At 37.6% G+C, this 27,207-nt stretch overlaps 1 protein-coding gene across 2 annotated transcripts in view; it reads right to left on the reverse strand.

Moving 5' to 3' along the window:
• LOC133574087 (TBC1 domain family member 8) overlaps window positions 1–27,207 on the reverse strand; it is a 49,990-nt gene that overhangs the window by 17,809 nt on the left and 4,974 nt on the right. For both annotated transcript variants that reach the window (XM_061926130.1, XM_061926129.2), the window contains exons 2-11: window positions 15,601–15,711; window positions 15,356–15,474; window positions 13,774–14,002; window positions 11,608–11,848; window positions 7,719–7,926; window positions 5,699–5,896; window positions 5,235–5,369; window positions 2,400–2,550; window positions 2,129–2,343; window positions 244–361 (exon numbers count right to left, since the gene is read on the reverse strand). In XM_061926130.1, coding sequence (XP_061782114.1) covers window positions 244–361; window positions 2,129–2,343; window positions 2,400–2,550; window positions 5,235–5,369; window positions 5,699–5,896; window positions 7,719–7,926; window positions 11,608–11,848; window positions 13,774–14,002; window positions 15,356–15,474; window positions 15,601–15,711 — 1,725 coding nt within the window. The remainder of the gene's footprint in view (window positions 1–243; window positions 362–2,128; window positions 2,344–2,399; window positions 2,551–5,234; window positions 5,370–5,698; window positions 5,897–7,718; window positions 7,927–11,607; window positions 11,849–13,773; window positions 14,003–15,355; window positions 15,475–15,600; window positions 15,712–27,207) is intronic.

Genomic DNA, 27,207 nt, shown 5'->3' on the forward strand with positions numbered 1-27,207 from the left:
GTTATTATTATTATTATTATGACTCTTATTATGATTAAGATTATGACTATTATGATTATGACTATTATTACTGTGATTATTAATACGATTACGACTATTATGATTATGTGATTATGATTATAATTATGATTATGACTATGATTATTGTGATTACGATTATGGTGATTATGATGATGAAGATTATTATTATGATGATTATAAGTATAATTATGATTATGGTTATGATTATGATAGTTTTCTCACCTATGACGCGGCGGTTGAAGTAGTCAGGCAGCATGCGCTCACAGACGGCCACCAGCAGCCAGAAGGCTTCTTCTTCTTTGGCGTAGAGCAGCAGCACCGAGGCCAGGATGTTCATGGACTACATCACACATGTCAAACATTAACACTTCATCATTTACACGCTAACGTGCGCTGAAGTACAACCTCCAAAGTCCTCAGAACCAACAAGAACATGTGTATATATATATATATACACACACACATATATGAGTACATACAGTAAATACATACATACATATATACATACAGGTAAAAGCCAGTAAATTAGAATATTTTGAAAAACTTGATTTATTTCAGTAATTGCATTCAAAAGGTGTAACTTGTACATTATATTTATTCATTGCACACAGACTGATGCATTCAAATGTTTATTTCATTTAATTTTGATGATTTGAAGTGGCAACAAATGAAAATCCAAAATTCCGTGTGTCACAAAATTAGAATATTACTTAAGGCTAATACAAAAAAGGGATTTTTAGAAATGTTGGCCAACTGAAAAGTATGAAAATGAAAAATATGAGCATGTACAATACTCAATACTTGGTTGGAGCTCCTTTTGCCTCAATTACTGCGTTAATGCGGCGTGGCATGGAGTCGATGAGTTTCTGGCACTGCTCAGGTGTTATGAGAGCCCAGGTTGCTCTGATAGTGGCCTTCAACTCTTCTGCGTTTTTGGGTCTGGCATTCTGCATCTTCCTTTTCACAATACCCCACAGATTTTCTATGGGGCTAAGGTCAGGGGAGTTGGCGGGCCAATTTAGAACAGAAATACCATGGTCCGTAAACCAGGCACGGGTAGATTTTGCGCTGTGTGCAGGCGCCAAGTCCTGTTGGAACTTGAAATCTCCATCTCCATAGAGCAGGTCAGCAGCAGGAAGCATGAAGTGCTCTAAAACTTGCTGGTAGACGGCTGCGTTGACCCTGGATCTCAGGAAACAGAGTGGACCGACACCAGCAGATGACATGGCACCCCAAACCATCACTGATGGTGGAAACTTTACACTAGACTTCAGGCAACGTGGATCCTGTGCCTCTCCTGTCTTCCTCCAGACTCTGGGACCTCGATTTCCAAAGGAAATGCAAAATTTGCATGGTTGGGTGATGGTTTGGAGATTTCAAGTTCCAACAGGACTTGGCGCCTGCACACAGCGCAAAATCTACCCGTGCCTGGTTTACGGACCATGGTATTTCTGTTCTAAATTGGCCCGCCAACTCCCCTGACCTTAGCCCCATAGAAAATCTGTGGGGTATTGTGAAAAGGAAGATGCAGAATGCCAGACCCAAAAACGCAGAAGAGTTGAAGGCCACTATCAGAGCAACCTGGGCTCTCATAACACCTGAGCAGTGCCAGAAACTCATCGACTCCATGCCACGCCGCATTAACGCAGTAATTGAGGCAAAAGGAGCTCCAACCAAGTATTGAGTATTGTACATGCTCATATTTTTCATTTTCATACTTTTCAGTTGGCCAACATTTCTAAAAATCCCTTTTTTGTATTAGCCTTAAGTAATATTCTAATTTTGTGACACACGGAATTTTGGATTTTCATTTGTTGCCACTTCAAATCATCAAAATTAAATGAAATAAACATTTGAATGCATCAGTCTGTGTGCAATGAATAAATATAATGTACAAGTTACACCTTTTGAATGCAATTACTGAAATAAATCAAGTTTTTCAAAATATTCTAATTTACTGGCTTTTACCTGTATGTATACATACACCTGGTTAAAAAATGATTTTTTTCTTTTATTGAAGGCTATTTATTTGATATAATAAAAAAACATTTGGACTTTGGATGTTCCAGTCCAGTCAATACTCTCCCAGAACTCCTCCTAGTAATACCTGGCAGTACCCGATCTTGGGGTTGCGGTGAGCGTAGGCGGTGAGAACGCGTCTGAGCGCCGCGATGCCGGTGGGGTTCTGGAAGGCGGGATGGTCCGGCAGGGAGCGGTGGAGGTCTCGCTCGATCTCCTCGGTGGCCAAGCTGCTCTGACCCATGGACTTGTGGACCAGGCTGGCGTAGTAACCCTGGTGGGTCTCCAGGTCGGAGGTGGCGTCTGTCGGAGTGTCAAAGTCAACGTCCATGGCGTCCATTGATGTTTCTTCATGTTACCTGACAGCGTCATCCACAGCTCGCCCCGCAGAGACTCAGGTATCCCCATGGCAACCAGCCTCTGGACCTTCTCAGTGCGGAACATGTGGACGCCACGGCCGAACTCCATGAAATGATCTTCCCACAGTCGCTCCTTCGCCGCCTCAATGTTCTGAACAAACACACAAAATGTTCTGAACAAACACACAAAATGTGTTTTGTCTTGCTGGGTGGAAAAGGTTGTTGTCTATGTTCAATGAAGTACTAAAATAATAATAATACAATAAGTACTAAAATACTAATAATACTATAAAAGCAACACTTTTGTATTGTTTCAGGAATGATTTGTAAATGTAACAAGAAGCTCTTAAAAATATGCAAGAAATGCTTCATATGGTGTAAGAAAATGTAAACATGTGAGAAGAACTCTTTTCTGCAGTGCTCTAAAGGGTGAGCGTGGTGTGGTGTTAGCGCTCTTGCCTTGCATCCTTTACAGACCACATGGGTCTGACTACGGTCCCTTTGGAAAAAACCCAAAACCTGCCCAGGTGACCTTTCCTCTTTTATCTGCTTATGAATATTCAAACATTGATCACATAAAAAAGTTCATCGTGTTATCAGAGAAACTACTTTATTTAAATGAAGGAAAATGAATGAATGAATGAATGAAAGTACCTTGAATGAATGAATACATGAATGATTGAGTGAATGAATGAGGTAAAGTACCTTGTTCATATAAAAGAAAATGAATGAATGAAAGTACCTTGTTGGAATAAAGGAAAATGAATAAATGAATAAATGAATAAATAAATGAAAGAACTGTTTAAATGAAGGAAAATGAATAAATGATAGAAAGTACCTTGTTTAAAAAAAGGAAAATGAATGAATTAATAAATGAATAAAAGTAGAGTGTTAAAAATGAATGAAAATGAATGAAAGTTCCTTGTTCAAATGAATGAAAATTAATGAATAAATGAATGAATTAATGAATGAAAGTACCGTGTTCAAATTAAGGAAAATGAATGAATAAATGAATGAAAAAATTAATAAATAAATGAATGAATGAAAGTACCTTGTTCAAATTAAGGAAAAGTAATGAATAAACAAATTAATAAATTAATACACAAATGAATGAATGAATGAAGTACCTTGTTTAAATAAAGGAAGATGAATGAATGAATGAATGAAAGTACCTTGTTGAAATAAAGGAAGATGAACGCATGAATGTATGAAAGTACCTTGTTCAAATAAAGGAAAATGAATGAATGAAAGTATGTTGTTGAATAAAGGAAGTTGAATGAATGAATGAGTGAAAGTACCTTGTTGGAATAAAGGAAGATGAATGAATGGATGAGTGAAAGTACCTTGTTCAAATAAAGGAAAATTAATGAATGAATGAATGAAAGTACCTTGTTGAAATAAAGGAAGATGAACGCATGAATGTATGAAAGTACCTTGTTCAAATAAAGGAAAATGAATGAATGAAAGTATGTTGTTGAATAAAGGAAGTTGAATGAATGAATGAGTGAAAGCACCTTGTTGAAATAAAGGAAGATGAATGAATGAATGAGTGAAAGTACCTTGTTCAAATAAAGGAAAATTAATGAATGAATATGTGAAAGTACCTTGCTGAAATAACGGAAAATTAATGAATGAAATAAAGGAAGTTGAGTGAACGAGTGAGTGAAAATACTGTGTTTATATAAAAGAAAATGAATGCAAAGGAATGAAAGTACCTTGTTCAAATAAAGGAAAATGAATGAATGAATAAATGAATGAATGAACCTTGTTGAAATAAAGGAAGATGAATGAATTAATGAACGAATGCATGAATGAATGAATAAGGGAAAGTACCATGTTGAAATAAAGGAAGATGAAAGAATGAATGAATGAGTGAAAGTATGTTGTTGAAATAAAGGAAGATGAAAGAATGAATGAGTGAAAGTACCTTGTTGAAATAAAGGAAGATGAATGAATGAATGAATGAATGAATGAATGAAAGTACCTTGTTCAAATAAAGGAAGTTGAATGAATGAATGAATGAATGAAAGTATGTTGTTGAAATAAAGGAAGATGGAAGAATGAATGAGTGAAAGTACCATGTTGAAATAAAGGAAGATGAAAGAACGAATGAATGAGTGAAAGTACCATGTTGAAATAAAGGAAGATGAAAGACTGAATGAATGAGTGAAAGTATGTTGTTGAAATAAAGGAAGGTGGAAGAATGAATGAGTGAAAGTACCATGTTGAAATAAAAGAAGATGAAAGAATGAATGAGTGAAAGTACCTTGTTGAAATAAAGGAAGATGAATGAATGAATGAATGAATGAAAGTACCTTGTTCAAATAAAGGAAGTTGAATGAATGAGTGAAAGTATGTTGTTGCAATAAAGGAAGATGAAAGAACGAATGAATGAGTGAAAGTACCATGTTGAAATAAAGGAAGATGAAAGAATGAATGAATGAGTGAAAGTATGTTGTTGAAATAAAGGAAGATGAAAGAATGAATGAGTGAAAGTACCTTGTTGAAATAAAGGAAGATGAATGAATGAATGAATGAATGAATGAGTGAAAGTACCTTGTTCACATAAAGGAAGTTGAATGAATCAATGAATGAATGAGTGAAAGTACCATGTTTGAAATAAAGGAAGATGAAAGAACGAATGAATGAGTGAAAGTACCATGTTGAAATAAAGGAAGATGAAAGAATGAATGAATGAGTGAAAGTATGTTGTTGAAATAAAGGAAGATGGAAGAATGAATGAGTGAAAGTACCATGTTGAAACAAAGGAAGATGAAAGAAGGAATGAGTGAAAGTATGTTGTTGAAATAAAGGAAGATGAATGAGTGAAAGTACCTTGTTGTTGTTGTTGCTAGCGTGCTGGAAGGCAGTGATGAGGGCCTGGCTGTTGACGGTGTTGCGGAGAACCTGCTCCTCCACCTCCTCCTCATCCTCATCCTCATGGTAGTAGAAGGTGTAGTAGGAGCAGCTCTGTGGGGCAAACCAAAGCGCTAAAAGGAACCGACATGACGGTGGACATGACGGTGGACATGACGGAGGACATGACGGAGGACATGACGGAGGACATGACGGAGGACATGAGGGTGGACATGACGGTGGACATGACGGTGGACATGACGGAGGACATGACGGTGGACATGACGGTGGACATGACGGTGGACATGACGGTGGACATGACGGAGGACATGACGGAGGACATGACGGAGGACATGACGGTGGACATGACGGAGGACATGACGGAGGACATGACGGTGGACATAACGGAGGACATGACGGTGGACATGACGGAGGACACTTACCGAGGCGGTCCTGTTGTGTGCGCCCCAGCGGAAGGTGGACTGTTTGAGCTGCAGAGACCTGAGTCGACAGGTGAGACTCTCCACCAGGTGCTCCCTCTCCTGCAGCTGGATCAGCTGGAAGGCCTTCTTGGAGCGCACGCTCACTATGATGGGCTCAGGTAGCACCTGGCTGCTCTCCGCCTTCTCCACCGACAACACCTGGGAGGGACACACTTCTTGCTTTAACTACTAGACTTTTATTCAGAACCACTCCCCCACCTGTCTAACTACTATATATACAGGTAAAAGCCAGTAAATTAGAATATTTTGAAAAACTAGATTTATTTCAGTAATTGCATTCAAAAGGTGTAACTTGTACATTATATTTATTCATTGCACACAGACTGATGCATTCAATGTTTATTTCATTTCATTTTGATGATTTGAAGTGGCAACAAATGAAAATCCAAAATTCCGTGTGTCACAAAATTAGAATATTGTGTAAGGGTTAAATTTTTAAGACACCTGGTGCCACAAACTAATCAGCTGATTAACTCAAAACACCTGCAAAGGGCTTTAAATGGTCTCTCAGTCCAGTTCTGAAGCCTACACAAACATGGGGAAGACTTCAGATTTGACAGCTGTCCAAAAGGCAACCATCGACACATTGCACAAGGAGGGAAAGACACAAAAGGTTATTGCTGAAGAGGCTGGCTGTTCTCAGAGCTCTGTGTCCAAACACATTAATGGAGAGGCAAAGGGAAGGAAAAACTGTGGTCAGAAAAAGTGTACAAGCGATAGGGATCACCGCGCCCTGGTCAAGATTGTGAAAAAAAAACCATTCAAAAATGTGGGGGAGATTCAGAAGGAGTGGACAGCTGCTGGAGTCAGTGCTTCAAGATCCACCACCAAGAGACGCTTGAAAGACATGGGTTTCAACTGCCGCATACCTCGTGTCAAGCCACTGTTGACCAAGAAACAGCGCGAAAAGCGTCTCACCTGGGCTAAGGAAAAAAAGAGCTGGACTGCTGCTGAGTGGTCCAAAGTCATGTTTTCTGACGAAAGCAAATTTTGCATTTCCTTTGGAAATCGAGGTCCCAGAGTCTGGAGGAAGACAGGAGAGGCACAGGATCCACGTTGCCTGAAGTCTAGTGTAAAGTTTCCACCATCAGTGATGGTTTGGGGTGCCATGTCATCTGCTGGTGTCGGTCCACTCTGTTTCCTGAGATCCAGGGTCAACGCAGCCGTCTACCAGCAAGTTTTAGAGCACTTCATGCTTCCTGCTGCTGATCTGCTCTATGGAGATGGAGATTTCAAGTTCCAACAGGACTTGGCGCCTGCACACAGCGCAAAATCTACCCGTGCCTGGTTTACGGACCATGGTATTTCTGTTCTAAATTGGCCCGCCAACTCCCCTGACCTTAGCCCCATAGAAAATCTGTGGGGTATTGTGAAAAGGAAGATGCAGAATGCCAGACCCAAAAACGCAGAAGAGTTGAAGGCCACTATCAGAGCAACCTGGGCTCTCATAACACCTGAGCAGTGCCAGAAACTCATCGACTCCATGCCACGCCGCATTAACGCAGTAATTGAGGCAAAAGGAGCTCCAACCAAGTATTGAGTATTGTACATGCTCGTATTTTTCATTTTCATACTTTTCAGTTGGCCAACATTTCTAAAAATCCCTTTTTTGTATTAGCCTTAAGTAATATTCTAATTTTGTGACACACGGAATTTTGGATTTTCATTTGTTGCCACTTCAAATCATCAAAATTAAATGAAATAAACATTTGAATGCATCAGTCTGTGTGCAATGAATAAATATAATGTACAAGTTACACCTTTTGAATGCAATTACTGAAATAAATCAAGTTTTTCAAAATATTCTAATTTACTGGCTTTTACCTGTGTATATATATATATATATATATATATATATATACACACACACACACATACATACATATTTTCTTGTTATTTCAGGTTATTAGTGTTGAATGAAGATGTTAATGACAAATAACCAGGGCGTCAAGAAGGTGACCTCGTAGAGGGGGAGGAGCAGGAGACACTCGCCCTCCTCGCGGCTGCTGAAGCACAGGTAGTTGTCGGTGGTGTACAGCGTGCCCGCCGTGTGGCAGCGGGCGTGAGGCGTCCACACCGCGCACGACGCCACCTCGTGGAGCCTTTCGCTGCGAGGGAGGCGGAACAGAGCCAGCACGTACTCCCTCAGGGCCTGCTCCTCCAGAACCCTGCAGAGAGGACCGCACGGTTCTGTTACCTCCGCCAGGGAGAGTGCATAGTGGGTTTATTTTGTAACATCCTCCAACACATTGTAAAAAATACTATTTAAAAAAACAACATAAAAAGCGTATTAAAAGAGAAAACAGGTGAATTGTTAACAGTCAATGTTGTTATGAATGATTGACATATTTAAGGCTCCAATGACTTCACATCAAATATTACACTTTGACATGTTTTTGTGAGAAAGATATTCCATATTTTGTGTTTTTTCTATTAAAAACTGTTTACTATGACAAACGGCATAAAACAAACAAACAAATAAAAACTTATAATTGGGGGATAGATCTGAAGTTAATCTACAGATTTGTGGGTTCAAAGTAAAATTACAATACTATTTTTAACACTTTTATGAGTGGGACCCTTTTGGATCCCTGGGAATTTTAGTGGGATTTTTTCAAAATGTCACTGCTCGAAAATAATAATGCATTAAAATCAATGTTATGAATTATTGACATATTTAAGGCTCTGATTACTTCACATAAAATATTACACATTTGAATATTTTTTGGGGGGGGAAATATTGCATATTTTGTGTTTTTACCATAAAACTAAGTTTCTATGACAAAAAAAAAAAGAATAAAACAAACAACAAAGACAAAAAAAAACTATTGATCGACGGATACATCTGAAGTTGATCTAGAGATATAAGCTTGAAAGTAAAAAAACAAGTGTTAAAAACAATGTATGACCTATTTTTAACACTTTTATGAGTGGGACCCTTTTGGATCCCTGGGAATTTTAGTGGGATTTTTTCAAAATGTCACTGCTCAAAAATAATAATGCATTAAAATCAATGTTATGAATTATTGACATATTTAAGGCTCTGATTACTTCACATCAAATATTACACATTTGAATATTTTTTTGGGGGGGAAATATTGCATATTTTGTGTTTTTGCCATAAAAACAAAGTTTCTATGACAAAAAAAAATGAATAAAACAAACAACAAAGACAAAAAAAACTATTAATCGACGGATACATCTGAAGTTGATCAAGAGATTTAAGCTTAAAAGTAAAAAAACAAGTGTTAAAAACAATGAATGACCTATTTTTAACACTTTTATGAGTGGGACCCTTTTGGATCCCTGGGAATTTTAGTGGGATTTTTTCAAAATGTCACTGCTCGAAAATAATAATGCATTAAAATCAATGTTATGAATTATTGACATATTTAAGGCTCTGATTACTTCACATCAAATATTACACATTTGAATATTTTTTGGGGGGGGGGAAATATTGCATATTTTGTATTTTTACCATAAAAACAAAGTTTCTATGACAAAAAAAAATGAATAAAACAAACAACAAAGACAAAAAAAACTATTAATCGACGGATACATCTGAAGTTGATCTAGAGATTTAAGCTTGAAAGTAAAAAAACAAGTGTTAAAAACAATGAATGACCTATTTTTAACACTTTTATAAGTGGGACCCTTTTGGATCCCTGAGAATTTTAGTGGGATTTTTTTTTTCTAAAGTGGCACTGCTTAAAAAATAATAATGAATTAAAATCAATGTTGTTATGAATTATTGACATATTTAAGGCTCCAATAACTTCACATCAAATATTACACTTTGAAATGTTTTTGTGAGAAAGATTTTCCATATTTTGTGTTTTTTCCATTAAAAACAGTTTACTATGACAAACGGCATAAAACAAACAAACAAATAAAAACTTATAATTGGGGGATGGATCTGAAGTTAATCTACAGATTTGTGGGTTCAAAGTAAAAATACAATACTATTTTTAACACTTTTATGAGTGGGACCCTTTTGGATCCCTGGGAATTTTAGTGGGATTTTTTCTAAATGTCACTGCTCGAAAATAATAATGCATTAAAATCAATGTTATGAATTATTGACATATTTAAGGCTCTGATTACTTCACATCAAATATTACACATTTGAATATTTTTTGGGGGGGGGGGAATATTGCATATTTTGTGTTTTTACCATAAAAACAAAGTTTCTATGACAAAAAAAATGAATAAAACGAACAACAAAGACAAAAAAAACTATTAATCGACGGATAAATCTCAAGTTGATCTAGAGATTTAAGCTTGAATGTAAAAAAACAAGTGTTAAAAACAATGTATGACCTATTTTTAACACTTTTATGAGTGGGACCCTTTTGGATCCCTGGGAATTTTAGTAGGATTTTTTCAAAATGTCACTGCTCGAAAATAATAATGCATTAAAATCAATGTTATGAATTATTGACATATTTAAGGCTCTGATTACTTCACATCAAATATTACACATTTGAATATTTTTTTGGGGGGGGGAATATTGCATATTTTGTGTTTTTACCATAAAAACAAAGTTTCTATGACAAAAAAAAATTAATAAAACAAACAACAAAGACAAAAAAAACTATTAATCGACGGATACATCTGAAGTTGATCTAGAGATTTAAGCTTGAATGTAAAAAAACAAGTGTTAAAAACAATGTATGACCTATTTATAACACTTTTATGAGTGGGACCCTTTTGGATCCCTGAGAATTTTAGTGGGATTTTTTTTTTCTAAAGTGGAAAAATAATAATGAATTAAAATCAATGTTGTTATGAATTATTGACATATTTTAGGCTCCAATGACTTCACATCAAATATTACACTTTGAAATGTTTTTGGGGAGAAAATATTGCACATTTTGTGTGTTTGCCATAAAAAATAACTTTTTTATGACAAAAAGGGCATAAAACAAACAAACAAAAATATAATAAAAACTTATATTCAAAGGATAAATCTGAAGTTGATCTAGCAATTTATGGGTTGAAAGTAATAAAAATAAATAACGTGTTTCTAATTTTTAACACTTTTATGAGTGGGACTCTTGGATCCCTGAGAATTTTCAGTGTGATTTTCTTTAAAACTGTCATAACTCAAAAAATAATGAGTCCAATTTTTTTTATATAAATGATTGACCTATTTGGGGCTCCAATTACTTGACATCAAATATTACACTTTGAAATATTTTTTGGGGTAAAATGTTGCAAATTTTGTGTGTTTGTCATAAAAAAAAAGGGTTTTCTTTAACAAAAAGGATATAAAACAAACTTTATATGGACAAATAGATCTGAAGTTGATCTAGAACAATCCGTGGTACGTGCACCACTAGTGGTACGCAGGCTGTATCTAGTGGTCCGCCAAATAATCACTTGAATAAAGTATAGCGTGTTATTTTCCTATATACAAACACAGTGTTACTGTTCAAACTGTAATGTTACAGTGGACAACAATAATACATATATTTGTTCAATAAAACCTATGTCCTGTTTTTAATGAATACTTAGGCCTACTACGCTACTGTATTTTAATGTTGGTATTTGGAGAGTCTAGTTTTTTCTAGGGTGGTACTTGGTGAAAAAAGTTCTAGAGATTTAAGCCCTGACAAAAAAACATTGTTAACATTTTAATGACTGAAACCCTTAAGGGACCCCGGGACAAAACATGTGGGGAGCCAGCCCTAAGGGTTAAATATATATATTTATTGTATTGGTTTTAAAAATGAAAGATATCACATGTGCGGCCCCCAGTGGAAAAAGTTTGGACCCCCCCTGATCTAGACGCCCCGGAATGTTCCAGCCAGTATTTCACAATAACTCTGAGAAAACGGACTACCGACCTCTTGGTGATGCGTGCCGGCTGCTGCAGAACTCGGTCCAGCTCCAGACCTTCGCTGTCCAGCAGCCGTCTGAGAGCGATGTCTGCCAGCTGGCCCACCACGCCGTAGGCCTCGTCCAGGTTCAGGAACATGGAGAAGTCTCTCTGCCGCAGACGCGTGCTCACCCTGATGGCGTCAGTCATGAAGCCGCCGGAGATCCGCTCCAGACGCGTCACCTCCGCCCAGGGAATGATGAACTTGACTGCAATGGAGTAGAAAACCGTGTGACTGATGTAGTATTATTGGAAGTAGTACTAGTACTAGTTTGCCCAGCAGGAAGGAGTACAATGCCATGTGATCGATGTATTATTATTACTGATAGGAATCTTTCTCTCTCTGACACTCAGCGAAGGCGGACGCTTTCCCTCTCCCTCTCCCCTGTCTCTCCTGCTGGCTTCTTGATTTTGTCTTAACTTTCTTGGAGCCTCTTTCTGCATTGCTCTCCGAAATCTAAACAATGGAATTGATCAACTTACCTCTTAAGAGAATTGACAAGATTTCGGGTGTCCTGACAGTACGGTTGTTGCTGGACACAGGACGGACTCTTGGGAGAAGAGGAGTGCCGCGTGCCTCCCTTTCAGTCGAGGACATTGAAGATATCGACTTATTAGAAATCATCATAACATCTGCAGATTGGAGTAAGCCTTGCCTTGGTGTATCCACAAATTGGAAGACGCTGGCAGCCGTTCAAAGTACCCCAAAGTTGCCACGAATGCTTGGGGGATGCAGGCAGAGCTGTGGGCACTCAAACTTTTGTGCCATCCATCTTGTACCGCGTATTCAAAGTAGGTCGCAGCAGCCTAACTCAACGTTTTCTTTCCACAGCAACTTCGTCCAGCTCCTCCCGGGCGATCCCGAGGCGTTCCCAGACCAACTGGGAGACATAGTCTCTCCAACCTGTCCTAGGTCTTCCCCGTGGCCTCCTACCGGTCGGACGTGCCCTAAACACCTCCTCAGGGAGGCGTTCGGGTGGCATCCTGACCAGATGCCTGAACCACCTCATCTGGCTCCTCTCCATGTGGAGGAGCAGTGTCTATACTCTGATCTCCTCCCGGATGACAGAGCTTCTCACCCTATCTCTAGGAAACTCATTTTGGCCGCTAGTACCCAAGCTCATGACCATATGTGAGAATGGGAACATAGATCAACTGGTAAATTGAGAGCTTTGACTTCCGGCTCAGCTCCTTCTTCAACACCACGGACCGATACAGGGTCATCAGACGCTGCACCGATCCACCTGTCAATCTCACGATCCACTCTTCCCTCACTCGTGAACAAGACCCTAAGATACTTTAATTCCTCCACCTAGTGAAAGATCTCGTCCCCAACCCGGAGGTGGCACTCTACCATTTTTCCAGGCGAGAACCATGGACTCGGACTTGGAGGCGCTGTTTTTCATCCCAGTGGCTTCACACTCGGTTGCGAACTGATCCAATGAGAGCTGAAGATCCTGGCCAGATGAAACAATCAGGACCACGTTATCTTCAAAAAGCAGATACCTAATCCTGCAGCCACCAAACAAGATCCTCTCAACGCCCTGACTGCACCGAGAAATTCTGTCCATAGCAGTTGTAAACGGTATTGTGACAAAGGGCAGCCCTGGCTGGGTCTAGAGCTCACTGTGGTCCGACTTACAACCCGCAATACGGCCCAAGCTCTGACACTGATCACACAGGGAGCTCACCGCCACAATCAGACGGTCCCATACCCCATACTCTAGGAGCACCTCCCACAGGACTTCCCGAGGGACACGGTCCAATGTCTTCTCCAAGTCCACAAAACACATGTAGACTGGTTGGCACCCTCAAGGATCCTGCCGGGAATTTCCTTGGTAATCTGCTGAAATGTTTCAGGGTGGGCTGGTGGGTTGCATCCAAACTCCTTCCCGGTCTCTCATGGTATGTCGGAAAATGGAGCTGGCAGCTTCCGGTATGTCGTAACTTGTACATGTGCTTTGCTATCCAGTTTTTTTCCTCACCCCAGACTGCCCCCCCATCGGAGCTCAGTCTGAGATCAACTGTTTGTTTTACTCATCCTCCCCCTGCAGTACCTTCCTTGCCCAGCAGGAAGGAGTAGAAGGCCGTGTGGTTGATGTAGTATTATTAGTAGTACTAGTTGTAGTAGTACCTTCTTTGCCCAGCAGGAAGGAGTAGAAGGCCATGTGGTTGATGCTGAGGTAGAGGAAACCTTGGCGAGGAACTCGTCCTTTCCAGCAGGAGCAGGAATAAAAAGTCACCAACTTCTCGGACGAAGGAAGGTGGAAGTGAAGCTCAAACTTGAGGAGAGCTTCCCTGAACTTCTCGGGGTCGTCTTCTTGGGCCGCCTGGCGACCTCTGACCTCCTCGGCTATCAGACCCTGTGGTGGGAGGAGCTTAAGGGTTAGCAGTGTTGTGGTGGGAGGAGTTAAAGTGTTAGCAGTGTGGTGGTGGGAGGAGTTAAAGTGTAAGCAGTGTGGTGGTGGGAGGAGTTAAAGTGTAAGCAGTGTGGTGGTGGGAGGAGCTTAAGGGTTAGCAGTGTTGTGGTGGGAGGAGTTAAAGTGTTAGCAGTGTTGTGGTGGGAGGAGTTAAAGTGTAAGCAGTGTGGTGGTGGGAGGAGCTTAAGGGTTAGCAGTGTTGTGGTGGGAGGAGTTAAAGTGTTAGCAGTATGGTGGTGGGAGGAGCTTAAGGGTTAGCAGTGTTGTGGTGGGAGGAGTTAAAGTGTAAGCAGTGTGGTGGTGGGAGGAGCTTAAGGGTTAGCAGTGTTGTGGTGGGAGGAGTTAAAGTGTTAGCAGTGTTGTGGTGGGAGGAGTTAAAGTGTAAGCAGTGTGGTGGTGGGAGGAGCTTAAGGGTTAGCAGTGTTGTGGTGGGAGGAGTTAAAGTGTTAGCAGTGTTGTGGTGGGAGGAGTTAAAGTGTAAGCAGTGTGGTGGTGGGAGGAGTTAAAGTGTAAGCAGTGTGGTGGTGGGAGGAGTTAAAGTGTAAGCAGTGTGGTGGTGGGAGGAGTTAATGTGTAAGCAGTGTGGTGGTGGGAGGAGTTAGTGTTGGCAGTGTGGTGGTGGGAGGAGTTAAAGTGTTGGCAGTTTGGTGGTGGGAGGAGTTAAAGTGTTGGCAGTGTGGTGGTGGGAGGAGTTAAAGTGTTGGCAGTGTGGTGGTGGTGGGAGGAGTTAAAGTGTTGGCAGTGTGGTGGTGGGAGGAGTTAAAGTGTAAGCAGTGTGGTGGTGGGAGGAGTTAAAGTGTAAGCAGTGTGGTGGTGGGAGGAGTTAAAGTGTAAGCAGTGTGGTGGTGGGAGGAGTTAAAGTGTAAGCAGTGTGGTGGTGGGAGGAGTTAAAGTGTTGGCAGTGTGGTGGTGGGAGGAGTTAAAGTGTAAGCAGTGTGGTGGTGGGAGGAGTTAAAGTGTAAGCAGTGTGGTAGTGGGAGGAGTTAAAGTGTAAGCAGTGTGGTGGTGGGAGGAGTTAAAGTGTTGGCAGTGTGGTGGTGGGAGGAGTTAAAGTGTAAGCAGTGTGGTGGTGGGAGGAGTTAAAGTGTAAGCAGTGTGGTGGTGGGAGGAGTTAAAGTGTTGGCAGTGTGGTGGTGGGAGGAGTTAAAGTGTTGGCAGTGTGGTGGTGGGAGGAGTTAAAGTGTAAGCAGTGTGGTGGTGGGAGGAGTTAAAGTGTTGGCAGTGTGGTGGTGGGAGGAGTTAAAGTGTTAGCAGTGTGGTGGTGGGAGGAGTTAAAGTGTTAAGTGTGCTTCTTACCTTCACTTTCCCTTTGACAAAGTTGCTGACGTCGTCCTTGTTGTCAAAGACGGAGAGTGAGTGCAACAGGTTGTGGACCAGCCAGTCCCAGTGCTTGTTCACTTCCTCCATGGCGGCTCCTGAAGGACACAAACATTTCAAAACCACACACACACACACACACACACACACACACACACACACACACACACACACACACACACACACACACACACACACACACACACACACACACACACACTCACCGCTTGCTATGATCCAACTTATTGGCGAGCCAGGAACCTGCAGGAGGATCCTGAAGGGCGTGACCCTGGCGTTGGAGTCCAGCACTGTGTCTAGCGCCCCCACCAGGAGGCCTGCAGGCAGGAAGGACAATTCATGAAGAAAGCAAGCAGCAGCTGACATAAATCTCAAGATGGCGGCTGCAGAGGCTCGTGGTAGAAATGGAACTCTTTTGGCAAAAATATCGGTCAATTCTGAAAATGTCAATGTTAACTTCCAGCGTAGTCAGGTTTTCATCAACCTATTCCGGGTTTTTCATTAATTAAAAAAAAAAAAAAGGGTGAAAACTACGCGAATTGCACCTTGTGCAGACAAGATTTTTCGTTCGGACACGGAGGAATTAGGGATGTAAAAGACCACGTTGGGACAAAAAAACACAAGTCTAATGCTGTTGCTAGCGATACAAGTGGAAAACTTTCAACGTTTTTCGTCGCCCAAACAGATTCTTTGGATGTGATAAATGCCGAAGTTTTATTTACGGAGGCAATAATTGAGCATGGACTTCCAATCGCACTGTCTGATCACATGGGACAGTTAAATGTTTGTAATGCAACCTTTAAAAATCATTACGCGGTGATCGCGGTCCCAAAAATAAACTTTTCTTGCATGATAATGTCCAGAAAAATTTGCTTTATATTACTATAGAGTCCTTTTAACGAATGAGTTTGATGGTTTATCAAACCTTAAATGAAAGAAGTCCTTTGTTCTCCTGCACCATGGCCTTGCTTCGTGTTTGGTGCGCAAGCTTTATAACCTCACTGAGGTTATAAAGCTTTTGCCTGTTAAAGAAAGGAGACTGATCCAACGCAGCACAGACTTTCGCGTGCCACGCTGTCACGACCCAGACGCACACCAGTGCGCAATCATATGGGAGCCGCGCTGAGCGCACCTCCAAGCGCGTCTCGCTGCCGGCGACGGCCGGGTATATGGGCCCGACGCTCCAGCGCCATCCATTTTCAGGGCTAGTTGATTTGGCAGGTGGGTTGTTACACACTCCTTAGCGGGTTCCGACTTCCATGGCCACCGTCCTGCTCTCTATATCAACCAGGGTGAGCCCCACCCCTTTAGTGAGCGCACTGCGCGCGGAGTGACCCCTGTTACGAGCCCCCGGCCACGGGGGTGGCGGGCAGGTAAGCTGCTTACCTGCTGCGCGTGACGCCGGCCGCGGCAAAGGCGGACGAGGCGGGGTGTCGGTGCGGTGGGCGCGGTAGTGACCCTGGACGTGCGTCGGGCCCTTCTTGCGGATCGCCTCAGCTACGGCTCCCGGTGGGGCCCTCTCGGGGGAAGGGGCCTCGGTCCCGGACCCCGGCGAGGCGTCCCTTCTCCGCTCCGTAAAAGTGTCCATCTCTTTTCTTTTTTTTTCTTCTGTTGTGGCATATGCTGCAGGTGCCTGCTCGTTTTTCGTATGTGGGTAACAACATTTAACTATGTATATATATTTACCAATTGGTTTAACTGCCACCCGCAAAAAAAAAAAAAAAAAAAAAAAAAAAAATCTAATTAATCCACCCGACCCGACCCGCGAGCGGATAAAATCTTATTTTTTTTAATTTCATCCGCCCGATCCGCGGATAATCTGCGGACTCTGCGGTTGTGTCCGCAAACCGCGCATCTCTACTAGCAACACAAAAAGGTCCTCCCAGCTGGAACATTCCACAGAGTCCACATCAGGGGTGTCCAAACTTTTTCCACTGAGGGCCGCATGCTGAGAGAGTAGAACATGCGGCGGCCATAAAGATTATTGTTGAACCTTCAGGGTTCTCCTCAAGTTGGGTCTCAGACTCACTCATCAAAATGTTAAAAATAAGTTCTATAATTATTACTTTTTTACTATTGATGCTTAAATCTGTAGAGGTCGACAACATCAAGTTAGTTTATGTTAAGTTTTATGCCCTTTTGTCAAAGAAAGCTTTGTTGTTTTTTTCAAATATGCAAGATATTCCCCATCAAATATTTCAAAGTGGAATGAGGAAGAAGCGAGAGAAAAAGGATGGATGGATATTTGATGTGAAGTCATTGCCGCCTTCAACAGCTCCACTTTCCAGGGATCCAAAAGGGTCCCACTCATAAAAGTGTTGAAAATATGTCTTACATTTTTATTTTTATTTTATTACTTCAGATTCATCCTTCGATTATAACTTTTTTATTTTCATTATGTTTGTTTTATACCCTTTTTGTCAAAGACAACTTTCTTTTTATGTCAAAAACACACAAAAAGAAATATTTTCTACAAAAAATATTTCAAAGTACAATATTTGATGTGCAGTACTTGGAGTCTTATTTATGTCAATACTTCATAACTACATTGATTTTGAGTCATTATTGTTTTAGCGATGACAGTTGAAAAAACCCCAACTCAAATTCTCAGAGATCCAAAAAGGCACAAATAATAAGTGTTCAAAATATTCATACATTATTTGTTTTTGTTTTTGACCTAAGAATCTCTAGATTAACATTAGATCTATCTGTCAATTGTAAGTTTTTGTTATTGTTTTTTTTTGTTTTTTTTATTACCTTTTTGTTCAAAGCAAACATGTTTTTATGGCAAAAACACCAAAAATATTTCAAAGTGTAATATTTGATGTGAATTAATTGAAGTCTTAAATATTTCAATAATTCATAACAACATTGATTTTGATTCATTATTGTTTTTTGAGCAATGACAGTAAAAAAAAAAAAAAAAAAAAAATTAAAAAAAAAAAAAATCCCACTAAAGTTCTTAGGGACCCAAAAGGGTCCCACTCATAAAAATGTTAAAAGTAAATCACACATGTTTTTGTTTTTTTTACATTCAGTCTACTATTAATCTGTAAATAAACTAGATCTGTCAAGTATAGGCTTTTATTATGTTTTTGTTTGTTTTATTTTATGCGCTTTTTGTTCAAAGAAAACACAAAACATGCAATATTTCCCCCCCCAAAAATAAGCTGGTTTTGATACGTGGTTTCAAACTGGTTTGAAGTGGTTTTAAACTTGTTTTAAAAAGTATTTTTTTATTTTAAAATGTGTTTTTAAGTTGGTATCACGCTTGTTTTAAAAGAGTGGTTTCAAACTGTTTTTATTAAAAGTGTTTTAAAGTGCTTGTAAACCAGTTTTAAAAAGTGCGTAAACTGTTTTAAAAAGTTGTTTCAAACTGTTTTAAACCGCATTTTAAACTGGTTTTAAAAAGTGGTTTTAAAGTGTTTTTAAAAAGTGTTATAAAGTGTGTGTGCGCTGCCGAACATGCTCCTCAGCAATAACACGGCGTGTTCAAAGCAAACATGTTTTTATGGCAAAAACACCAAAAATATTTCAAAGTGTAATATTTGATGTGAATTAATTGAAGTCTTAAATATTTCAATAATTCATAACAACATTGATTTTGATTCATTATTGTTTTTTGAGCAATGACAGTAAAAAAATAAAATTAAAATAAAAAATCACACTAAAGTTCTTAGGGACCCAAAAGGGTCCCACTCATGTTTTTGTTTTTTTTACATTCAGTCTATTAATCTGTAAATAAACTAGATCTGTCAAGTATAGGTTTTTATTATTTTTTTGTTTGTTTTATTTTATGCGCTTTTTGTTCAAAGAAAACACAAAACATGCAATATTTTCCCCCAAAAAATATTTCAAAGTACAATATTTGATGTGAAGTACTTGGAGTCTTATTTATGTCAATACTTCATAACTACCGGTACATTGATTTTGAGTCATTATTGTTTTAGCGATGACAGTTGAAAAAACCCCAACTCAAATTCTCAGAGATCCAAAAAGGCACAAAAAATAAGTGTTCAAAATATTCATACATTATTTGTTTTTGTTTTTGACCTAAGAATATCTAGATTAACATTAGATCTATCTGTCAATTGTTTTTTTGGGGTTTTTTTGTGTCCTGTCCAGCTTCTCAGGCAAATCATATAGTTGATGTAGATGCCCATGTCGGCTGTTCACATTTACTTTACAAATCTATCTGTCAATTGTAAGTTTTTGTTATTGTTTTTTTTATTACCTTTTTGTTCAAAGCAAACATGTTTTTATGGCAAAAACACCAAAAATATTTCAAAGTGTAATATTTGATGTGAATTAATTGAAGTCTTAAATATTTCAATAATTCATAACAACATTGATTTTGATTCATTATTGTTTTTTGAGCAATGACAGTAAAAAAAATTTTTTTTTTTTAAATCACACTAAAGTTCTTAGGGACCCAAAAGGGTCCCACTCATAAAAATGTTAAAAGTAAATCACACGTTTTTTGTTTTTTTTTATATTCAGTCTATTAATCTGTAAATAAACTAGATCTGTCAAGTATAGGTTTTTATTATTTTGTGTTTGTTTTATTTTATGTGCTTTTTGTTCAAAGAAAACACAAAACATGCAATATTTTCCCCCCAAAAATATTTCAAAGTACAATATTTGATGTGAAGTACTTGGAGTCTTATTTATGTCAATACTTCATAACTACATTGATTTTGAGTCATTATTGTTTTAGCGATGACAGTTGAAAAAACCCCAACTCAAATTCTTAGAGATCCAAAAAGGCACAAATAATAAGTGTTCAAAATATTCATACATTATTTGTTTTTGACCTAAGAATCTCTAGATTAACATTAGATCTATCTGTCAATTTTAAGTTTTTGTTATTGTTTTTTTTTGGGTTTTTTTATTACCTTTTTGTTCAAAGCAAACATGTTTTTATGGCAAAAACACCAAAAATATTTCAAAGTGTAATATTTGATGTGAATTAATTGAAGTCTTAAATATTTCAATAATTCATAACAACATTGATTTTGATTCATTATTGTTTTTTGAGCAATGACAGTAAAAAAAAAAATTAAAAAAAAATCACACTAAAGTTCTTAGGGACCCAAAAGGGTCCCACTCATAAAAATGTTAAAAGTAAATCACACGTTTTTTGTTTTTTTTTATATTCAGTCTATTAATCTGTAAATAAACTAGATCTGTCAAGTATAGGTTTTTATTATTTTTTTGTTTGTTTTATTTTATGTGCTTTTTGTTCAAAGAAAACACAAAACATGCAATATTTTCCCCCCAAAAATATTTCAAAGTACAATATTTGATGTGAAGTACTTGGAGTCTTATTTATGTCAATACTTCATAACTACATTGATTTTGAGTCATTATTGTTTTAGCGATGACAGTTGAAAAAACCCCAACTCAAATTCTCAGAGATCCAAAAAGGCACAAATAATAAGTGTTCAAAATATTCATACATTATTTGTTTTTGTTTTTGACCTAAGAATCTCTTGATTAACATTAGATCTATCTGTCAATTGTAAGTTTTTGTTATTGTTTTTTTTATTACCTTTTTGTTCAAAGCAAACATGTTTTATGGCAAAAACACCAAAAATATTTCAAAGTGTAATATTTGATGTGAATTAATTGAAGTCTTAAATATTTCAATAATTCATAACAACATTGATTTTGATTCATTATTGTTTTTTGAGCAATGACAGTAAAAAAAAAGAAGAAGAAAAAATCACACTAAAGTTCTTAGGGACCCAAAAGGGTCCCACTCAAAAAAATGTTAAAAGTAAGTCACACATGTTTTGGGGTTTTTTTACATTCAGTCTATTAATCTGTAAATAAACTAGATCTGTCAAGTATAGGTTTTTATTATTTTTGTTTGTTTTATTTTATGCGCTTTTTGTTCAAAGAAAACACAAAACATGCAATATTTTACCCCCCAAAAAATATTTCAAAGTACAATATTTGATGTGAAGTACTTGGAGTCTTATTTATGTCAATACTTCATAACTACATTGATTTTGAGTCATTATTGTTTTAGCGATGACAGTTGAAAAAACCCCAACTCAAATTCTTAGAGATCCAAAAAGGCACAAATAATAAGTGTTCAAAATATTCATACATTATTTGTTTTTGACCTAAGAATCTCTAGATTAACATTAGATCTATCTGTCAATTTTAAGTTTTTGTTATTAGTTTTTTTTGGGTTTTTTTTATTACCTTTTTGTTCAAAGCAAACATATTTTTATGGCAAAAACACCAAAAATATTTCAAAGTGTAATATTTGATGTGAATTAATTAAAGTCTTAAATATTTCAATAATTCATAACAACATTGATTTTGATCCATTATTGTTTTTTGAGCAATGACAGTAAAAAAAAAATAAAAAATAAAAAAAATCACACTAAAGTTCTTAGGGACCCAAAAGGGTCCCACTCATAAAAATGTTAAAAGTAAATCACACGTTTTTGTTTTTTTTACATTCAGTCTATTAATCTGTAAATAAACTAGATCTGTCAAGTATAGGTTTTTATTATTTTTTTGTTTGTTTTATTTTATGTGCTTTTTGTTCAAAGAAAACACAAAACATGCAATATTTTCCCCCCAAAAATATTTCAAAGTACAATATTTGATGTGAAGTACTTGGAGTCTTATTTATGTCAATACTTCATAACTACATTGATTTTGAGTCATTATTGTTTTAGCGATGACAGTTGAAAATACCCCAACTCAAATTCTCAGAGATCCAAAAAGGCACAAATAATAAGTGTTCAAAATATTCATACATTATTTGTTTTTGTTTTTGACCTAAGAATCTCTTGATTAACATTAGATCTATCTGTCAATTGTAAGTTTTTGTTATTGTTTTTTTTATTACCTTTTTGTTCAAAGCAAACATGTTTTATGGCAAAAACACCAAAAATATTTCAAAGTGTAATATTTGATGTGAATTAATTGAAGTCTTAAATATTTCAATAATTCATAACAACATTGATTTTGATTCATTATTGTTTTTTGAGCAATGACAGTAAAAAAAAAGAAGAAGAAAAAATCACACTAAAGTTCTTAGGGACCCAAAAGGGTCCCACTCAAAAAAATGTTAAAAGTAAGTCACACATGTTTTGGGTTTTTTTTACATTCAGTCTATTAATCTGTAAATAAACTAGATCTGTCAAGTATAGGTTTTTATTATTTTTGTTTGTTTTATTTTATGCGCTTTTTGTTCAAAGAAAACACAAAACATGCAATATTTTACCCCCCAAAAAATATTTCAAAGTACAATATTTGATGTGAAGTACTTGGAGTCTTATTTATGTCAATACTTCATAACTACATTGATTTTGAGTCATTATTGTTTTAGCGATGACAGTTGAAAATACCCCAACTCAAATTCTCAGAGATCCAAAAAGGCACAAATAATAAGTGTTCAAAATATTCATACATTATTTGTTTTTGTTTTTGACCTAAGAATCTCTTGATTAACATTAGATCTATCTGTCAATTGTAAGTTTTTGTTATTGTTTTTTTTATTACCTTTTTGTTCAAAGCAAACATGTTTTATGGCAAAAACACCAAAAATATTTCAAAGTGTAATATTTGATGTGAATTAATTGAAGTCTTAAATATTTCAATAATTCATAACAACATTGATTTTGATTCATTATTGTTTTTTGAGCAATGACAGTAAAAAAAAAGAAGAAGAAAAAATCACACTAAAGTTCTTAGGGACCCAAAAGGGTCCCACTCAAAAAAATGTTAAAAGTAAGTCACACATGTTTTGGGTTTTTTTTACATTCAGTCTATTAATCTGTAAATAAACTAGATCTGTCAAGTATAGGTTTTTATTATTTTTGTTTGTTTTATTTTATGCGCTTTTTGTTCAAAGAAAACACAAAACATGCAATATTTTACCCCCCAAAAAATATTTCAAAGTACAATATTTGATGTGAAGTACTTGGAGTCTTATTTATGTCAATACTTCATAACTACATTGATTTTGAGTCATTATTGTTTTAGCGATGACAGTTGAAAAAAACCCCAACTCAAATTCTCAGAGATCCAAAAAGGCACAAAAAATAAGTGTTCAAAATATTCATACATTATTTGTTTTTGTTTTTGACCTAAGAATATCTAGATTAACATTAGATCTATCTGTCAATTGTAAGTTTTTGTTATTGTTTTTTTTTGTTTTTTTTATTACCTTTTTGTTCAAAGCAAACGTGTTTTTATGGCAAAAACACCAAAAATATTTCAAAGTGTAATATTTGATAATTGAAGTCTTAAATATTTCAATAATTCATAACAACATTGATTTTGATTCATTATTGTTTTTTGAGCAATGACAGTAAAAAAATAAAAATAAAAATCACACTAAAGTTCTTAGGGACCCAAAAGGGTCCCACTCATAAAAATGTTAAAAGTAAATCACACGTTTTTTGTTTTTTTACATTCAGTCTATTAATCTGTAAATAAACTAGATCTGTCAAGTATAGGTTTTTATTATTTTTTTGTTTGTTTTATTTTATGTGCTTTTTGTTCAAAGAAAACACAAAACATGCAATATTTTCCCCCAAAAAAATTTCCAAGTGCAATATTTGAAGTCATTTGGAGCCTTAAATATGTCAATAATTCATAACATTGATGTTGATTCATTATTATTTTTGATCAATAAAAGTTTTAAAATAAAAACAATCTGCATGTCAGTTGTGTCTTATTAGAGTCAACATCCAACTTCTTCTCCTTACATTTCACCTGCTTGCTCTTTTATTCCACTTCTGTATTCACCTTCTAGTCTTTTTACAGCCTTACAAAAACTTTGGACACGTGTGGTCTAGAAGGCTGTCCAGACTTTGTAAGAACTGTATTTGTATTCATGGCCTGGGACCAAAGTTCTGGTCTTCAACATGTTGATGACCTCAAACCAAAACCTCCTTGTTGTTGTTGTTGTTGTTGTTGTTGACAGGGCTTGACCTTTCCCCTCTGTTGCTATGGCAACAGCAGCGGGACAACGCGAAGGCGAGCAGGAATTTCCGACTATTCTTTTTTACGAGAGGAAACAGGAAGTGAGACGCTGGTCAACAAACACAGCTTTGAGATAACAGATCTACATGACCTTTGACCTGTGAGGCCAAACGCCGGCCTTCCTTTTCCGAAACTCACAAATGGGGTCAAACTCACAAATAGGGGTCAACCTGGCGTTACTTTTGTTGATGCTGGGAGACCAAAAAAAGACTCGAATCCCAAACTTTTATTTTTGTTTTAAACGACGTTGAAGTGATCAGTGCACAACATGTAGGACTGCACCTCCAAAGTCAAACTAATCCAACTGACACACGACAAAGAAAGTATCCAGAAACAAACGTGTCCGCATCATCAACTTACTGCATCATGAGTTAAACTTCATGAAACTAAATCAATTACCACTCCACTTCAACTTAAACAGTTGAATGTTTAATATATATATATATATATACATATATATATATATATATATATATATATATATATATATATATATATGTCTTAATAAGGTTATCCAAAAAATAGTGCTCGATACCGTAGTAGAGCGCAATATATGTATGTGTGGGAAAAAAAAATCACAAGACTATTTCATCTCTACAGGCCTGTTTCATGAGGGAGTTCCCTCAATCATCAGGAGATTTTAATGGGAGCATTCGCATACCATGGTTTATATAGGGCACAGAGTGGGTGGGTACAGGCTGGCGTAGGGGCGTGGTGATTGGCTCATGTGTTACCTAGGAGGTGTTTCCGTCTATGGCGGCATGCTGTTACAATTTCGCTGCGCTTGTTGAGGGATGACAGGTCTGGACGGTAAATAATAAACAGTTTCTCTTTCAAGCATAGGTTGCATCTTTTATTACCACTATTGTAAGGTGTGCTGGATGCAAGAATTTGCCATGTTATTGAATATTCAACATTATTGTCTTTGAGGTCCCAAATGTGTTTGCTGAGTTCTGTGGTATTTCGCAGGTTTTTGTTCCTGAAAGAAGCCTTGTGATTGTTCCATCTGGTTTTGAATTCTCCCTCGGTTAATCCTACATATGTGTCGGATGTGTTAATGTCCTTGCGTATTACCTTAGATTGGTAGACAACTGATGTTTGTAAGCACCCCCCGTTGAGAGGGCAATCAGGTTTCTTTCGGCAGTTGCAGCCTTTGTTGGTTTTGGAGTCGCTCTGTCCGGGGGCCGACGGCTCGCCAAGGAGCAGCGAGAATACCAAGAAGCGCATATGCCAAATTTTCAAAGAGAACGGCCTACGGATCACGATTGAAGCCAACAAGCAAACCGTCAACTTCCTTGACGTCACTTTCAACCTGAGAAATAACAGCTACCAACCATTCACGAAACCCAACACAACACTCCAATACGTGCACCATGACAGCAACCACCCACCCACCACCATGAAAAGAATACCTACCGGAATTAATAAAAGGCTATCGATGCTGTCATCTAGCAAAGCTGAATTTGACCAAGCAACCCCCCCGTACCAAAAAGCCCTTGATGAAAGCGGAGACAATTTCACCCTCACCTATGAACCCACGCCAGGAAACCAACCAAAAAAGAACAGAAAACGAAACGACATCATCTGGTACAACCCCCCATACAGCAAAAACGTCTCAACTGACATTGGACACAAATTCCTCAATCTGATTGACAAACACTTTCCCAAAGACAACATCCTAAGAAAAGTATTCAACAAGAACAACATTAAATTGAGCTACAGCTGTATGAACAATATACGACAAATCATCTCAAACCACAACAAAACAATTGCAAATGAGCCGTCGGCCCCCGGACAGAGCGACTCCAAAACCAACAAAGGCTGCAACTGCCGAAAGAAACCTGATTGCCCTCTCAACGGGGGGTGCTTACAAACATCAGTTGTCTACCAATCTAAGGTAACACGCAAGGACATTAACACATCCGACACATATGTAGGATTAACCGAGGGAGAGTTCAAAACCAGATGGAACAATCACAAGGCTTCTTTCAGGAACCAAAACCTGCGGAATACCACAGAACTCAGCAAACACATTTGGGACCTCAAAGACAATAATGTTGAATATTCAATAACATGGCAAATTCTTGCATCCAGCACACCTTACAATAGTGGTAATAAAAGATGCAACCTATGCTTGAAAGAGAAACTGTTTATTATTTACCGTCCAGACCTGTCATCCCTCAACAAGCGCAGCGAAATTGTAACAGCATGCCGCCACAGACGGAAACACCTCCTAGGTAACACATGAGCCAATCACCACGCCCCTACGCCAGCCTGTACCTACCCACTCTGTGCCCTATATAAACCATGGTATGTGAATGCTCCCATTAAAATCTCCTGATGATTGAGGGATCCCCCCCTCATGAAACAGGCCTGTAGAGATGAAATAGTCTTGTGATTTTTTTCCCCACACATACATACATATATATATATATATATATATATATATATATATATATATATATATATATATATATATATATATATATATATATATATATATATATATATATATATATATATATATATATATATGCACACATACACTATATTGCCAAAAGTATTTGGCCACCTGCTTTGACTCACATATGAAGTTGAAGTGCCATCCCATTCCTAAGCCATAGGGTTCAATATGATGTGGGTGTATCATTACATCCACTGTAATGATACTTGCTATCATTACAGTGATACAGTGTGATGCTGGCGAGCTACGGTGTGTAGTGAAGCATGTATAGCTATTCCTTTTCCTCCACTTGTAAGAAACGTACTTTATTTGTCACCATGGAGGCCAGGATTAG

This window comes from Nerophis lumbriciformis, linkage group LG31, assembly GCF_033978685.3.
Source record: "Nerophis lumbriciformis linkage group LG31, RoL_Nlum_v2.1, whole genome shotgun sequence".
Taxonomy (NCBI): Eukaryota; Metazoa; Chordata; class Actinopteri; order Syngnathiformes; family Syngnathidae; genus Nerophis; species Nerophis lumbriciformis.